Below are 15,759 nucleotides of genomic sequence, written 5' to 3'. Positions count from 1 at the left end.
TAACCCTAACCCTCATTTCCACACGCGATGGTTGAATTTAGCCGGAAAAAGCACGGTGAGTGTTAGGGTTAGCTGAAAAAATTCCTAAGCAAGGGTGAATTTCTTTCTGGAACCATTAATAGTTGGAAGGAATTTGCTTAAATAACAACCCTTACCGCCTGTCTGGGGGTAAAACCTTGAACTTAGACTATAATGCACTGCTTTTCTTAACGAGGATCTATTTTCATTTCAATATGGAGGGCGAAATTTGGCAAAGTGCCCCAAAGAGAGATCTCGGACTGACAATTGGAAAAAGAGGTTGAATTTGTCTGTTCAGAGTTTTGTCGGCAGTCTAATTGTTGTTCAATTCCTTTCTCTGAACTGCAAACCTCTTTAGTGAAATGAAGGTGAAAACAAAAGACCATTTTATCGCAATTGGTTGACAGCTTGGTAAGGAAAGCTCCATTTATAGCGATCGTGATGACTAGAGTTAAAGGAGACACTTTTGAATGTTCTCATCTTTGTGGGCACAGCGACCTGCTTCCCTTTTGTGGCGGTTATTAAAAATAACTTATTATAGCAGAGAACGAGTACACATTTTCTCAACCATCAACTCAATTTTATTTTAAATGTGTTGAATTCCAAAATGAACAGGCTGGTCAAATTTCAAAATCGAGCTAAACTATCTGTCACCTTTGTCACAGAAAAAAATTAGTTTGCTCACAAAAACACGACCGCCTTAGCTTGAATATTATCATCAACAGCTTGTGAGGAACTTAAAAAAAAAAAAATCTTGCAAACACAACATTTACGGAACACACTGGCCTGTGTTGAACTCTGAAATGAACATGCTGGTTGAATTTCAAAATCGAGTAAAACCATCTCACCACTGTCACAGAAAAGACCAATTTCCTCAGAAAAACACCACTGCCCTAGCTTGAATATTTATCCACAGTTTGCGACAGACTTTGACATTGATCATCTTGTTATAAAATTGACTGAAACCACCTCTCACGATTGTCGCAAAAAAAACATTCATTTCTTCAGAACACACTGGCCTGTGTTGAACTCTAAAATGAACATGCAACCTGGTTGAATTTCAAAATTGAGTAAAACCATTGTCACAGAAAAAACTAATGTCCTCATAGCTTGAATATCTATCCACAGTCTGTGAGAGACGTTGACATTGATCATCTCGAACTCCAAAATGAACATCCAAGTGAAAAGCTTACAGTCTGACTGAAAATTTGTTTTACAGTTAGGTACCTCCTATTGGAAGACAGTCCTGTCGATCTCTTCTTCTTCAGTGGGATCTTCTGGCTGGAGAAACCACAGCCACCTGTTGTTACTGTCTGGTATGCACCTTCGACGTATATACATGAGTGCTGCGATCTGGCTATGGTGGTCGCTGTGATGGCCAATGGCGCTGGCTATTTTAGACAAGTTGCACCATACGTCTCCCCAGCCTCTTTGTAAGAGAAGGTGTTGGAGACGTGGACGGAGCATGACCAGCATTCCAGCGTTGGCTATATATCGCAATCTGGTGGCACTACAACTCAGGATGTCCTCCAGGGCCTTGCAAAGCAGGATCCTCCTATCTTCAGGGATCTGTCCGCCGTTCAAACATTGTGCGATCAGGGGTGCAAATTCCAACATGGCAGCCAGCCGTCCGTTTCTTTTCAAGCCCAGCGCAGTGATTGTGGGTTGGTCCAGCTTGTTTACGAGCATGCAAATGGAGCAGGTTGGATTCTGACATTTGGTTCTCACGTCGGCCATATCTCCCCCCCCTTCCTGGCACAGGCAGTACGGGCAGCTCTGATCCTCTTCATCCTGGGAGTCTCTCACGACCGGCTCTCCCAGGCAAGTGCAGTCGGCCCCAGTGGCTGTCCAGACGTCGCGGACTCTCTGCCTCGCTATTCTGGTACGTTCCTCTGTGTAGACCCTGAGAGCTGCAGATTGTCTAGCCTGCTGTAAGGCTTGCGTGTCTGAAGATCTGGCCTGCTGTTCTGCCTAGGGAGAGAAAAAAAAAGCAACAGGTGAGGTAGGTACCTCCACTAATAATAATAATAATAATAATAATAATAATGATAATAAAATTAATAATAATAATAATAAAGCATGCTTCGTGCAAGTAGTGAAAATTAAAAAATTTAAAATGGGGTGAAAATTTTTTAACTTACAATTGGTTCATTCTCAATTTCCCCCTGCCCCTCTAAAAGGTCAAAATTAAATGTAGGTTAAAAGTTTTTGACAAAGATTGAGTCTCAATTTCCTCTGTCTCCTGGCCCCAACTATTCAGCAAATGCCAATCTAATATTTTTGAAGTTAGCACCTATCAAATCATTTTGTCAGTCAATGTGCAGTTATTTATTTTTTAAATTTCAGTTCACCTGTGGTGGGTTGCAAGGTTGGTTTCCTTGCAGGAACTTTTGCAGTCTGTCCAAAGACTCTCTGTTGGGTATGCGTGTGGCTATGATTCCCGGCAGTGCTAGCAGACGCTGCCGGGGATCTGGTGGTACTTCCTGCTGCACTTCTTGGTCCCTCGGTCTTTGCTCAGCTACTGGCCCTTCTGTAGACACCTGGGATGCTCGGGTGCTGGCACGTCTGGGCGTCGCCTGCTTTCTTCGTCTGACCAAGCCGGAGCTGCCGCTGGGTCTTCGTGTGGGTGTCGCTTCTGCAGCTGTGACTCGCAGTGCCTGTTATAAAAGGGTGAGATATATCTAGTTGGTCATCTAAAACAAGGCCCTGCATGATGAAGAGGATCTTTAAATGCGTGTGTTATGGTCATCTGGAGTAATGGGTTCTAAGCTCGTCTACTGACTGACTGACTCGCTCTTAATCACAGGAGAGACCCTACCTGAGTCGTTGTCTGCACAGACACGTAACACTGCAGCAGATTTTCTATGTGCCTTGTCACGGTTTCAGTGTGCTCTGGGGTTCCTCGGGCGGGAAGTGGGTCTAGCTCCTCTTCAGCGTCCCACCCGACGGAGAGTTCTGACTCATCCGAACTGCTGTCCTCCCCATGGTCTGGAGCAGAGGCTATCACCAGATCCCAGTGGGAAGAGCTGGCCAGTCTGAGCCCCTTTGTCTGTTCGGCTTCCAGGGGCGTCATGGTCAGGAAGTCCACTCCAAATCGAAGCATCATTTCCACCAGACGTGCAGGCTTGTCTTTCTTGCCCGCATATCTGATTGCTGTCATTCGCGCGAGCATCAGTTCTGTCACGGTGAGTCCCAGACCTCGTATCATTTCTTTTGACATGAAAGCAGCCACGTCACCTGCAAGAGAGTCGATGTCAATTGCATGTCCTGAGCACTAGCCCTTCACAAGAACAAATCACTTTGTACCAAAGGTAATCAGAGGAACTGCATTGAGAACACAAGATGTAATAAGTGAGTCTTCCAAAACTGTCCCAAGCTTGAATTTTCTTTGGTGCTAGCAGAGTTATCATTTTTACCTCACAATGGAATACTACTACTACTGTTTTTGTTTGTTTGTTGGTTTTTTTTTTTTTAAAGAAAAAAAAATTGTTAAGAAATGTTTTCAAGTTACCTGGAGACACGCTTCGAATTCCCTGGTTCGAAATGCGTGCTGCCACCGTGATATTGCCGGGCAAGATTCCTCTGTGTGTGTCCGTGATGAGACGACGAGGGAAACCATGTGTAAACTGGGCAGAGACATCGCTCCAGTGGGGGGCATTCAAGATCATGACGTTCCCAAAGAGGTCAAGGCGTACCAAATTCAAGTTGCGGTCGAATGCCTCGTTGCCACATCTCAGACTCCCATCCAAGGCCTCTCCCGTGGTTAGAAACATATCCTCCTTGGACAGTTCATTTCTTCTTTCTTGTGAGTGGTCTGACTCCTGCCGCTGTGTGCTGCACCATTCCTCTCTACTCTGTACATAGCGTGAACAATAATCTCTACATGTCTGCAGGTCTTCAAATACCACTTCTCCAGCTTGGTCCTCAGCAAAAAGCCCTGCGGGCAAACGCAAGCTGTCATACAGGAACAGATTGAAGTTGAACCGCATTCTATCTTCCAACGATACCGCCAGGCCAGACGGGAAATATGGTGCAACAAGGACCGGTGCCACATTCCTGCTTGTGGATGGCTGGTTGTCTAAGGCCACATGCAGCATTGGTGAGTCCCGGGGTTGTGTTTCATCATCAATGAACGAGCTTGAAGGGCTAGGAAAAAAAGGGAAAAACAAAGCATGAAAAAAATTGAAAAAACATGAATTGCCTTGCTCAAGAGCTACTTCTGTTTCCTTTTGTGAACGTGGGTGAATCCTTGTTTACATTTTTTGCCTCGTCATCATCATCATCTCGCGAAGAAATAAGATGAAATTTTTGAATATGGAAAGAGCATATGAACCATTTCAGTTATCTCTGACAATCTGAGCCCCATCGATAGATAACAAACAGTTTCCCAGGAATTCTCTTTTCAAAACCCCAAAATTTACAGGGAATGCATGAGCTCGTTGATGTTTTGCCTGCAAGTGATTTTGCAGTTTTTTTTTTTACTTGTGGCCAATTTCTTTGTGACTGATTGCAAGGAGTCGAAACCTAAACAAACTGCATAATTCAACCAGCTCTTTTCATTTTTGAACATGACTGGTATACACAGCTACATCTCCTACGGGTTCACCGGCATGCTAATGGGCAAAAATGTAAACAGGGACGTCACGATCGATCGACCATTCTAACCAATTTGTACTCTTTGGTATACAATCTCAAGTTCTCCAGTCGAGTACTACAAAAGTTGTAGAGTATTTTATTTTGCCCTGTTCCTTGCACAGCAGTTCTCACTTTTATGTGCTCCGTTCATCAGATAGAGTGGACAAACCCAAGGCACATGTCAAGTGCAATCTGTTTCCTGGGTAAGTTTGAGCAATTTGGTTGGAATTTTGCAGTAGCCTGATGGCTAATCTGATGTAACACCACCGAAACTATCTTTGGCCGAGTTGAAATTTAATTAGACAATATTGAGCACATGCCTTTTTGAGAACTACTGGGGCATGGATTATAATTATATTAACAAGGCTACAATAATAATAGTAATAATAATAATAATAGTAATAATCAAAGTAGTAGTAATAATGATAATAGCATTAAGAAGAATAACAATAATTCTGATGATGATCTTCAACCAGAGCAGTAGATGCCCTTCAAAATCTGCAGCCAACTAATACCCCATTCACACCAGCAAAACATGTTTTGTTAAACTGGTTTTCATTGAATGAAAATTATAAACAGAGAACTGAAAAACTTGATTTTCCATTGGATTCAAGTACTAGCTAACTTGTATTTCCAATGTGCTACATTCAAGTCAAAAATATTCGGTTAAATAGTTTCTATGAAGAAAAAAAAAATTAAACTGTGTTTAACAAAACAACTTTTAAACATGTTTAAGCTTTGGTGTGAATGGGGCATAATTTGGTTTCGGTGTTCAAGAAATATTGTGGCAAGATTAAAAAATACCAGTAACTGGGGAGAAAACACTTATGTACTATTATCCTGGTCAACTCCCAGGGAAAGGAGCACGCCTTCCATGATTCGAGCATATAAAAGGGCATGGTTGATCGTGTTTTCTTCTGAATTTTGGAAACCTTTGCCAGAAATAAAGGAATAGACCAACAGACATTCTCTGTCCCAATAAGTGACTCTGGGGGAGTAGATAGAATCTAACATGTGCCCACTAAGTCAAATTTAATATCATACCTTTCCTCGCTTGGATCTTCCTCGTCTTGAACGGGAACGGGAACGGGAACGGGAACGGGATCAAGACGGGAACTGCAATGCGAAAGAGAGTCGTCGCTAAGTACACCAAGTAAAAATCAAGCGTGTATAGTACCATGCCGACAATGTATAGTACAAACGCACAGTACAAAACAACAAAGACAAGAACTAAGAAAGAAGAGGCAGAGACGACCGCAAATAAAACAGCTTCCAAATGAATACAATGAATGCAATGATTGCCTACTGGTCATTTCACTGGGTGCGGTTCACCTCGGGGAACAATAACAAAAAAAACAAAAACAAAAACCAACAAAAAAGTAAACAGAACAGAGCACCATGTGTATTTTAGCGCGTTACCGACCTGCGACTTTCCGCAGCTTGTGTTTCTATAAACTCCCAACCCCTTGCTCTTTTGGAACGTTTCCTTCTGGGCGGCATGTTGAACGACCTTAACTGTGTGAGTTCATATGGGGAATGAGCTGAGAATCTCATCTGGGACGTGTTTAAAGACAGGACCAGCAAGAGGAGGGCGTGCTTAGGGTTCGTGAGTGTTATTTTCGACGAGGTCACGCAGATATTTAGGATCAAAGTTTAGGACCCTCGAGCGAATTCCAGCAAGCTAAAACAGAAAAGAGAGAAGCTACGAACACTCGAGGACGATTATTTGATGAGAGATTGAAAATCGACGATGTATTAGGTCAGGTGTCGTGACTTATTCACTTCAACAAACGACGCGCTCGCCATTCCTCGCGTTTCGTGCCTACATCACAACATGGCTGCAAGTTTCCAAAAATGGCACCGGAAGTGAAGGTCTCTATTGTGTTCGCGCAGGTTCTGCGCGTACACAATAAATGATTGATAGCCCTGGCCACTTCCTGCCTTCCCAGGTACGTGACTTCTTACACACGACGTGACTCGAACTGAAAGCAATGCGTGGGAACTAGCGCGTCTCTCCCCTTGTACTTTGGTCAACGTGGGACGGCAAGGAATTAATTCAATGAAAATTTCACCCCGTCGACTTCCAAAGAGAATGAATTTTGCGTCCGATGGACGGAAAGTTCTTCAAATATATTGCGCGTAGAGCTGATCACTACTATACGTTTTTATTTCCCGAAAGCATTTTTATCGTTAAAAGGAACACACACACACACACGAAAAAAAAAAAAAAAAGACTTTAAATTTGGACAAAACCAAATGCATGCTTATTGGTAGTAATAGGAAACGCGTAAATATAGTTTATCATTATTATTTATTATTATTTGATTGGCTAGTTGGCCGGCCATATCGGCCTAGCGCCAAATGTCCCCCCCTCCCCCCTCCCCCCCTCCCCAAGGCGCGCGCGCACGCGCATTAGGTGACTCGACTAGCTGGCCCTGCGACCTAGAGAGACATGTCTTTTCGTTTCGCCTCCACGAAATCGGAGGCAGTGGGAATATGGCATCACACACCTTCCATCCCCGAGGTTTCGAAGTTGCGATGTTGCTGTGTTCAAGGTAACCCTGTGCAAAGAATGATTCGTTGGGCGAGGAGAGCACTTATTTCGAGACTCTCTAGTGGCTGCATATATTATCTGAATTGAGTTCACTCCCACAACTTAACGAAGGCTTTTCGACTGCGGGCGAGTCGATTTCAACCTTCTTCTCTTTGCGCAATATTCGTTCGTTCGTTCGTTCGTTCGTTTGGAAGATTTCGCACCTCGTCTGCGAAGCCGCTTCGATTTCGACTCGATTCGTGGCGCACACGTGGACGAACGCGCGAGTGCAAAAAAACCAGCAGTCGATCGACTCTGAGAACGAAGCAACTCGCAAGAGAATCGAAAACCTTTTCCGTCCGTAGATTTTTCTCTCTGTTCGCAAATACAGGGCTTTCAGCCGCAGGGGACGAGCGTCCTCCTGACTCGAGCGACGAGCGAGTGTTTGTCTGTTTGTCTGTCTCTTTGTTTGTTTTGCCTGTTTGTACACGTCCAAGTTGGCAGTTAAAAACATAGTCTATTTTCCAAGGTTTCCAAGGAAGGTTTCTTCACTTCATGCCTGGGTCCTTATGTATATTATTCTGTTTTACAGAAAATAACAGTCGACTTGAGCAGGAAAACTCCAATCAGCCAAGAGGGGCCAGAAAAGAATTGTGCTTAGACATAGCAGTTACCTCCAGCTGGAAAATACAAGTAAGTACTGCCAAAGAATACTTAGTCAGTATATGGGAAGAATAGTATGCAACTGAATGATGCAAGTTTCAGCCAGTTGAGGGTTCTTACATTTTTTTATGGTGGTGCTAATGGTGTCTCAGTCAATTGCTAACTTAGTATTTAAGTACTAGTTGTGGTATTGATTATTTGACTTTCCCTAAATGCTTTTTTATTGGTGGAGCCAACGGAAAAAGTTTGTGAGGCCATGCTTTAAAAAAATGACAGGAAGGCCTTAAGAGCCTACTTAGATCTTTATGAAGATGGAGGGTTATTTTATTGGCAGTGACATGTAAAGATAGTTTGCCAGGGCCACTTACTAGGAGTAGATTTATAAGTTAAAAATACTACATTTGAGCTCAATTTTTACGCAGACATTATTCAGGTATGATGGAAATTTAAAAGCACGTTCTTGTCTCATTTATAAGCAATGCTATATACTTCACAGCTGTCAAATTTATTAAATTTTGTGTTCAGAATTACTTTTGGCCTTGATATTTTTAACATTATGTAACATTTAACATTGCATGACATTGTTTTTAACAAACAGTAAAATTTTTTGGTTTTGATCTGAGCCATTAAAAACATTGTGTTGTTTCCAAGGTTTCCAAGGAAGGTTTCTTCACTTCATGCCTGGGTCCTTATGTATATTATTCTGTTTTACAGAAAATAACAGTCAACTGGAGCAGGCAAACTCCAATCAGCCAAGAGGGGCCAGAAAAGAATTGTGCTTAGACATAGCAGTTACCTCCAGCTGGAAAATACAAGTAAGTACTGCCAAAGAATACTTAGTCAGTATATGGGAAGAATAGTATGCAACTGAATGATGCAAGTTTCAGCCAGTTGAGGGTTCTTACATTTTTTTATGGTGGTGCTAATGGTGTCTCAGTCAATTGCTAACTTAGTATTTAAGTACTAGTTGTGGTATTGATTATTTGACTTTCCCTAAATGCTTTTTTATTGGTGGAGCCAACGGAAAAGGTTTGTGAGGCCATGCTTTAAAAAAATGACAGGAAGGCCTTAAGAGCCTACTTAGATCTTTATGAAGATGGAGGGTTATTTTATTGGCAGTGACATGTAAAGATAGTTTGCCAGGGCCACTTACTAGGAGTAGATTTATAAGTTAAAAATACTACATTTGAGCTCAATTTTTACGCAGACATTATTCAGGTATGATGGAAATTTAAAAGCACGTTCTTGTCTCATTCATAAGCAATGCTATATACTTCACAGCTGTCAAATTTATTAAATTTTGTGTTCAGAATTACTTTTGGCCTTGATATTTTTAACATTATGTAACATTTAACATTGCATGACATTGTTTTTAACAAACAGTAAAATTTTTTGGTTTTGATCTGAGCCATTAAAAACATTGTGTTGTTTCCAAGGTTTCCAAGGAAGGTTTCTTCACTTCATGCCTGGGTCCTTATGTATATTATTCTGTTTTACAGAAAATAACAGTCAACTGGAGCAGGCAAACTCCAATCAGCCAAGAGGGGCCAGAAAAGAATTGTGCTTAGACATAGCAGTTACCTCCAGCTGGAAAATACAAGTAAGTACTGCCAAAGAATACTTAGTCAGTATATGGGAAGAATAGTATGCAACTGAATGATGCAAGTTTCAGCCAGTTGAGGGTTCTTACATTTTTTTATGGTGGTGCTAATGGTGTCTCAGTCAATTGCTAACTTAGTATTTAAGTACTAGTTGTGGTATTGATTATTTGACTTTCCCTAAATGCTTTTTTATTGGTGGAGCCAACGGAAAAGGTTTGTGAGGCCATGCTTTAAAAAAATGACAGGAAGGCCTTAAGAGCCTACTTAGATCTTTATGAAGATGGAGGGTTATTTTATTGGCAGTGACATGTAAAGATAGTTTGCCAGGGCCACTTACTAGGAGTAGATTTATAAGTTAAAAATACTACATTTGAGCTCAATTTTTACGCAGACATTATTCAGGTATGATGGAAATTTAAAAGCACGTTCTTGTCTCATTCATAAGCAATGCTATATACTTCACAGCTGTCAAATTTATTAAATTTTGTGTTCAGAATTACTTTTGGCCTTGATGTTTTTAACATTATGTAACATTTAACATTGCATAACATTGTTTTTAACAAACAGTAAACTTTTTTGGTTTTGATCTGAGCAATTAAAAACATTGTGTTGTTTCCAAGGTTTCCAAGGAAGGTTTCTTCACTTCATGCCTGGGTCCTCATGTATATTATTCTGTTTTACAGAAAATAACAGTCAACTGGAGCAGGCAAACTCCAATCAGCCAAGAGGGGCCAGAAAAGAATTGTGCTTAGACATAGCAGTTACCTCCAGCTGGAAAATACAAGTAAGTACTGCCAAAGAATACTTAGTCAGTATATGGGAAGAATAGTATGCAACTGAATGATGCAAGTTTCAGCCAGTTGAGGGTTCTTACATTTTTTTATGGTGGTGCTAATGGTGTCTCAGTCAATTGCTAACTTAGTATTTAAGTACTAGTTGTGGTATTGATTATTTGACTTTCCCTAAATGCTTTTTTATTGGTGGAGCCAACGGAAAAGGTTTGTGAGGCCATGCTTTAAAAAAATGACAGGAAGGCCTTAAGAGCCTACTTAGATCTTTATGAAGATGGAGGGTTATTTTATTGGCAGTGACATGTAAAGATAGTTTGCCAGGGCCACTTACTAGGAGTAGATTTATAAGTTAAAAATACTACATTTGAGCTCAATTTTTACGCAGACATTATTCAGGTATGATGGAAATTTAAAAGCACGTTCTTGTCTCATTTATAAGCAATGCTATATACTTCACAGCTGTCAAATTTATTAAATTTTGTGTTCAGAATTACTTTTGGCCTTGATATTTTTAACATTATGTAACATTTAACATTGCATGACATTGTTTTTAACAAACAGTAAACTTTTTTGGTTTTGATCTGAGCTATTAAAAACATTGTGTTGTTTCCAAGGTTTCCAAGGAAGGTTTCTGCACTTCATGCCTGGGTCCTTATGTATATTATTCTGTTTTACAGAAAATAACAGTCGACTGGAGCAGGCAAACTCCAATCAGCCAAGAGGGGCCAGAAAAGAATTGTGCTTAGACATAGCAGTTACCTCCAGCTGGAAAATACAAGTAAGTACTGCCAAAGAATACTTAGTCAGTATATGGGAAGAATAGTATGCAACTGAATGATGCAAGTTTCAGCCAGTTGAGGGTTCTTACATCTTTTTATGGTGGTGCTAATGGTGTCTCAGTCAATTGCTAACTTAGTATTTAAGTACTAGTTGTGGTATTGATTATTTGACTTTCCCTAAATGCTTTTTTATTGGTGGAGCCAACGGAAAAAGTTTGTGAGGCCATGCTTTAAAAAAATGACAGGAAGGCCTTAAGAGCCTACTTAGATCTTTATGAAGATGGAGGGTTATTTTATTGGCAGTGACATGTAAAGATAGTTTGCCAGGGCCACTTACTAGGAGTAGATTTATAAGTTAAAAATACTACATTTGAGCTCAATTTTTACGCAGACATTATTCAGGTATGATGGAAATTTAAAAGCACGTTCTTGTCTCATTCATAAGCAATGCTATATACTTCACAGCTGTCAAATTTATTAAATTTTGTGTTCAGAATTACTTTTGGCCTTGATATTTTTAACATTATGTAACATTTAACATTGCATGACATTGTTTTTAACAAACAGTAAAATTTTTTGGTTTTGATCTGAGCCATTAAAAACATTGTGTTGTTTCCAAGGTTTCCAAGGAAGGTTTCTTCACTTCATGCCTGGGTCCTTATGTATATTATTCTGTTTTACAGAAAATAACAGTCAACTGGAGCAGGCAAACTCCAATCAGCCAAGAGGGGCCAGAAAAGAATTGTGCTTAGACATAGCAGTTACCTCCAGCTGGAAAATACAAGTAAGTACTGCCAAAGAATACTTAGTCAGTATATGGGAAGAATAGTATGCAACTGAATGATGCAAGTTTCAGCCAGTTGAGGGTTCTTACATTTTTTTATGGTGGTGCTAATGGTGTCTCAGTCAATTGCTAACTTAGTATTTAAGTACTAGTTGTGGTATTGATTATTTGACTTTCCCTAAATGCTTTTTTATTGGTGGAGCCAACGGAAAAAGTTTGTGAGGCCATGCTTTAAAAAAATGACAGGAAGGCCTTAAGAGCCTACTTAGATCTTTATGAAGATGGAGGGTTATTTTATTGGCAGTGACATGTAAAGATAGTTTGCCAGGGCCACTTACTAGGAGTAGATTTATAAGTTAAAAATACTACATTTGAGCTCAATTTTTACGCAGACATTATTCAGGTATGATGGAAATTTAAAAGCACGTTCTTGTCTCATTCATAAGCAATGCTATATACTTCACAGCTGTCAAATTTATTAAATTTTGTGTTCAGAATTACTTTTGGCCTTGATGTTTTTAACATTATGTAACATTTAACATTGCATAACATTGTTTTTAACAAACAGTAAACTTTTTTGGTTTTGATCTGAGCCATTAAAAACATTGTGTTGTTTCCAAGGTTTCCAAGGAAGGTTTCTTCACTTCATGCCTGGGTCCTCATGTATATTATTCTGTTTTACAGAAAATAACAGTCAACTGGAGCAGGCAAACTCCAATCAGCCAAGAGGGGCCAGAAAAGAATTGTGCTTAGACATAGCAGTTACCTCCAGCTGGAAAATACAAGTAAGTACTGCCAAAGAATACTTAGTCAGTATATGGGAAGAATAGTATGCAACTGAATGATGCAAGTTTCAGCCAGTTGAGGGTTCTTACATTTTTTTATGGTGGTGCTAATGGTGTCTCAGTCAATTGCTAACTTAGTATTTAAGTACTAGTTGTGGTATTGATTATTTGACTTTCCCTAAATGTTTTTTATTGGTGGAGCCAACGGAAAAAGTTTGTGAGGCCATGCTTTGAAAAAATGACAGGAAGGCCTTAAGAGCCTACTTAGATCTTTATGAAGATGGAGGGTTATTTTATTGGCAGTGACATGTAAAGATAGTTTGCCAGGGCCACTTACTAGGAGTAGATTTGTAAGTTAAAAATACTACATTTGAGCTCAATTTTTACGCAGACATTATTCAGGTATGATGGAAATTTAAAAGCACGTTCTTGTCTCATTCATAAGCAATGCTATATACTTCACAGCTGTCAAATTTATTAAATTTTGTGTTCAGAATTACTTTTGGCCTTGATATTTTTAACATTATGTAACATTTAACATTGCATAACATTGTTTTTAACAAACAGTAAACTTTTTTGGTTTTGATCTGAGCAATTAAAAACATTGTGTTGTTTCCAAGGTTTCCAAGGAAGGTTTCTTCACTTCATGCCTGGGTCCTTATGTATATTATTCTGTTTTACAGAAAATAACAGTCAACTGGAGCAGGCAAACTCCAATCAGCCAAGAGGGGCCAGAAAAGAATTGTGCCTAGACATAGCAGTTACCTCCAGCTGGAAAATACAAGTAAGTACTGCCAAAGAATACTTAGTCAGTATATGGGAAGAATAGTATGCAACTGAATGATGCAAGTTTCAGCCAGTTGAGGGTTCTTACATTTTTTTATGGTGGTGCTAATGGTGTCTCAGTCAATTGCTAACTTAGTATTTAAGTACTAGTTGTGGTATTGATTATTTGACTTTCCCTAAATGTTTTTTATTGGTGGAGCCAACGGGAAAAGTTTGTGAGGCCATGCTTTAAAAAAATGACAGGAACCCTTGACATTAATTCATTCCTCCTTTGCAGCTGAATTTCATTCAGACACTTTGGATTGGTTATTATTGCTTCAAAAAGTGCAGGAGTTCAGTGTGAAGCTAGCTGGGGCTTTAAGGAATTTTCATACTTTTTGCTGTGCAATTTCATGTTTCTATCAGTGTCAACAGATGAGCAAAATTCTCTCTTTTCTTCAGTTGCAGCAGCTGACATGCAAGGGCAGGAACTGTGCTGGTGTGATGTAGCTATCAAGTGCCACCATCAAGGTTGAATGTGTGCAGGCAGTGATGACTGGAGATTTTTTCCCCCTCTAAACAATACTGCCTAACCGAATGGAGTAGACAAGAAAAGTTTTGACACATTCATTGGTATTGTTGTTGAAAATAAAGACTGGTGCCCAAATTTATATTCAAAGGAGTGTGTGGTTTTGTCCTTTGTCTTTGTGTAGGTAATTGGATGATCTCTAGTGATATTTGACCTAAATGCCTGCAGTGATATTTCGAAATTGTTATGCGTAGTCTCACCAGCTGTTAGGCCGGTGGCATTTGAGGCAATTTTGAAATATCGCCAGTGGTATTCATGCCAAACATCAGGTACAAATTATGCTGTTATTCGTCTCTACCGCTACCCGGGTTTAGTTTGTAATTTTCACATGTAGGTATTTGGCTTAAATTAAGCTGAAACACCACTGCTCTAAGCCAATCAAATCGCAGAAATGTCTCATGTGCTAGTATACGGGCATTAAAACCGGACAGTGCAACCTCGATGTACGAAACCCTTTCACTCCCAAGATCTGATTAGTAATTGTCCTTACTATCTGCCAGACAACTCTTACGATGTGAGTTCAAAGAATTTGGTATTGGCTCAACTACTAATCCCACGATCGATGTTCTTCTCCATTCTCGTCACCTGCCTGCTTGATATTGTATTCATACTGTAAGGAGAAGTTCTGTCTTGGTCACTTGTGGGAGTGGAGGGTTCATCATTCTACTGGGTTTTGACCTGTGGCCTTTATTTCATTTCGCCAATTTGACAGGCACGTTTTCTGTGATTTGAATTTCCTCTAGGAGTATTTCATTGTCCGAAGCTTTTTGATTTTGGCTCCAATAATTTTTTTTTAAATTTTGGAGCGCGGGCTCAACCCCAGTACCCCCTCGGTGTCGAAATGGAAACAGACAAAAGAGATGGCGAAGGTAGTGAGTAGTTGTTGTTTTTACTAGATATATCTAGTTTTGAGGTCCTCTTTGAAAACCATATCTTTTTTTCTGAAAGTTTCCTCAATAAAGATGATTATTATAACCACAAACAGACATACGCTATTATTATTATTATTATTATTATTATTATTATTATTATTATTTGTGCTAGAGGTGCGCTGCGGCGCGACTCGTGTCGGCGTCACTTAGTGGTAAAGACATAATAATAATAATAATAATAATAATAATAAAGCCTTTATTTAAAGAGGGTGGCACTTAATAGCCAAAGGCTAATAAACTTGTGGCCCTCACAACTATTTACAATCTAAAATACTGTAAGCTAAAATATATATATATACAGTTAAAATATAAAATATGACAGGATTCAATTATAAGATAAAAAATAAATTATTAAATTACGAAATGATGCAAAAGTTGTTGTTCCTTAAAAATATTGGCAAACATGTTCTTTTTAAAACATGCTACAGAATTTAGTTTCCTAATTTCAATTGGTGTACTGTTCCACAGTCTTGTTGCCGAAACAGCGAAAGAGCGTCCTCCTGTTCATTTAGATAATTCGGCAAAGTCCCATTAATTCGCTTATACATTATTGTGCATTTATCAATCTTAGGTTGCTCATAAAACGGGATCCAACCTAGCTTGTTAAACAAAGCAACTGATGGTGTCATGCGATCGGCATGACAAATAACGCGTGCCGCTCTTTATCGCAATTTGCCCAAACAACGTTAGCGTAAGACATAACGGGGCGAATAATGCTATTATAAAACTGAAGTCGCTGTTTAAGGGGTAGACACGCTCGGATCTTACGCAATATTGCGATTCTAGAGGCCAACTTTTTACATACTTTCTCAACATGTTCATTAAATGACAATTTGCTGTCAATGTCTACGCCTAATAAGGTAGCACAATCCACATGGAGCAGA

At 39.7% G+C, this 15,759-nt stretch overlaps 1 protein-coding gene and 1 long non-coding RNA gene across 2 annotated transcripts; one reads left to right on the top strand and one right to left on the bottom strand.

Annotated features, from left to right (window-relative positions):
* Positions 1-576: 576 nt before the first annotated feature.
* On the bottom strand, positions 577-7,041 carry LOC149035891 (uncharacterized). Its single transcript, XM_089191651.1, has 6 exons — positions 6,077-7,041; positions 5,698-5,769; positions 3,530-4,164; positions 2,837-3,255; positions 2,370-2,675; positions 577-1,989 (listed from the first exon to the last, which is right to left on the bottom strand). The coding sequence occupies exons 1-6, from the start codon at positions 6,205-6,207 to the stop codon at positions 1,249-1,251; spliced, it is 2,304 nt and encodes a 767-aa protein (XP_089047777.1). The 5' UTR covers positions 6,208-7,041; the 3' UTR covers positions 577-1,248.
* Positions 1,882-5,934, top strand: LOC149035892 (uncharacterized). Its single transcript, XR_016182298.1, has 2 exons — positions 1,882-2,020; positions 2,365-5,934. It is a non-coding gene; the product is annotated as an uncharacterized LOC149035892 (long non-coding RNA).
* Positions 7,042-15,759: the final 8,718 nt, after the last annotated feature.

This window comes from Pocillopora damicornis, chromosome 13 (genome assembly GCF_964200805.1).
Source record: "Pocillopora damicornis chromosome 13, jaPocDami1.2, whole genome shotgun sequence".
Taxonomy (NCBI): Eukaryota; Metazoa; Cnidaria; class Anthozoa; order Scleractinia; family Pocilloporidae; genus Pocillopora; species Pocillopora damicornis.
This window is presented reverse-complemented; position numbering and strand designations above follow the sequence as displayed.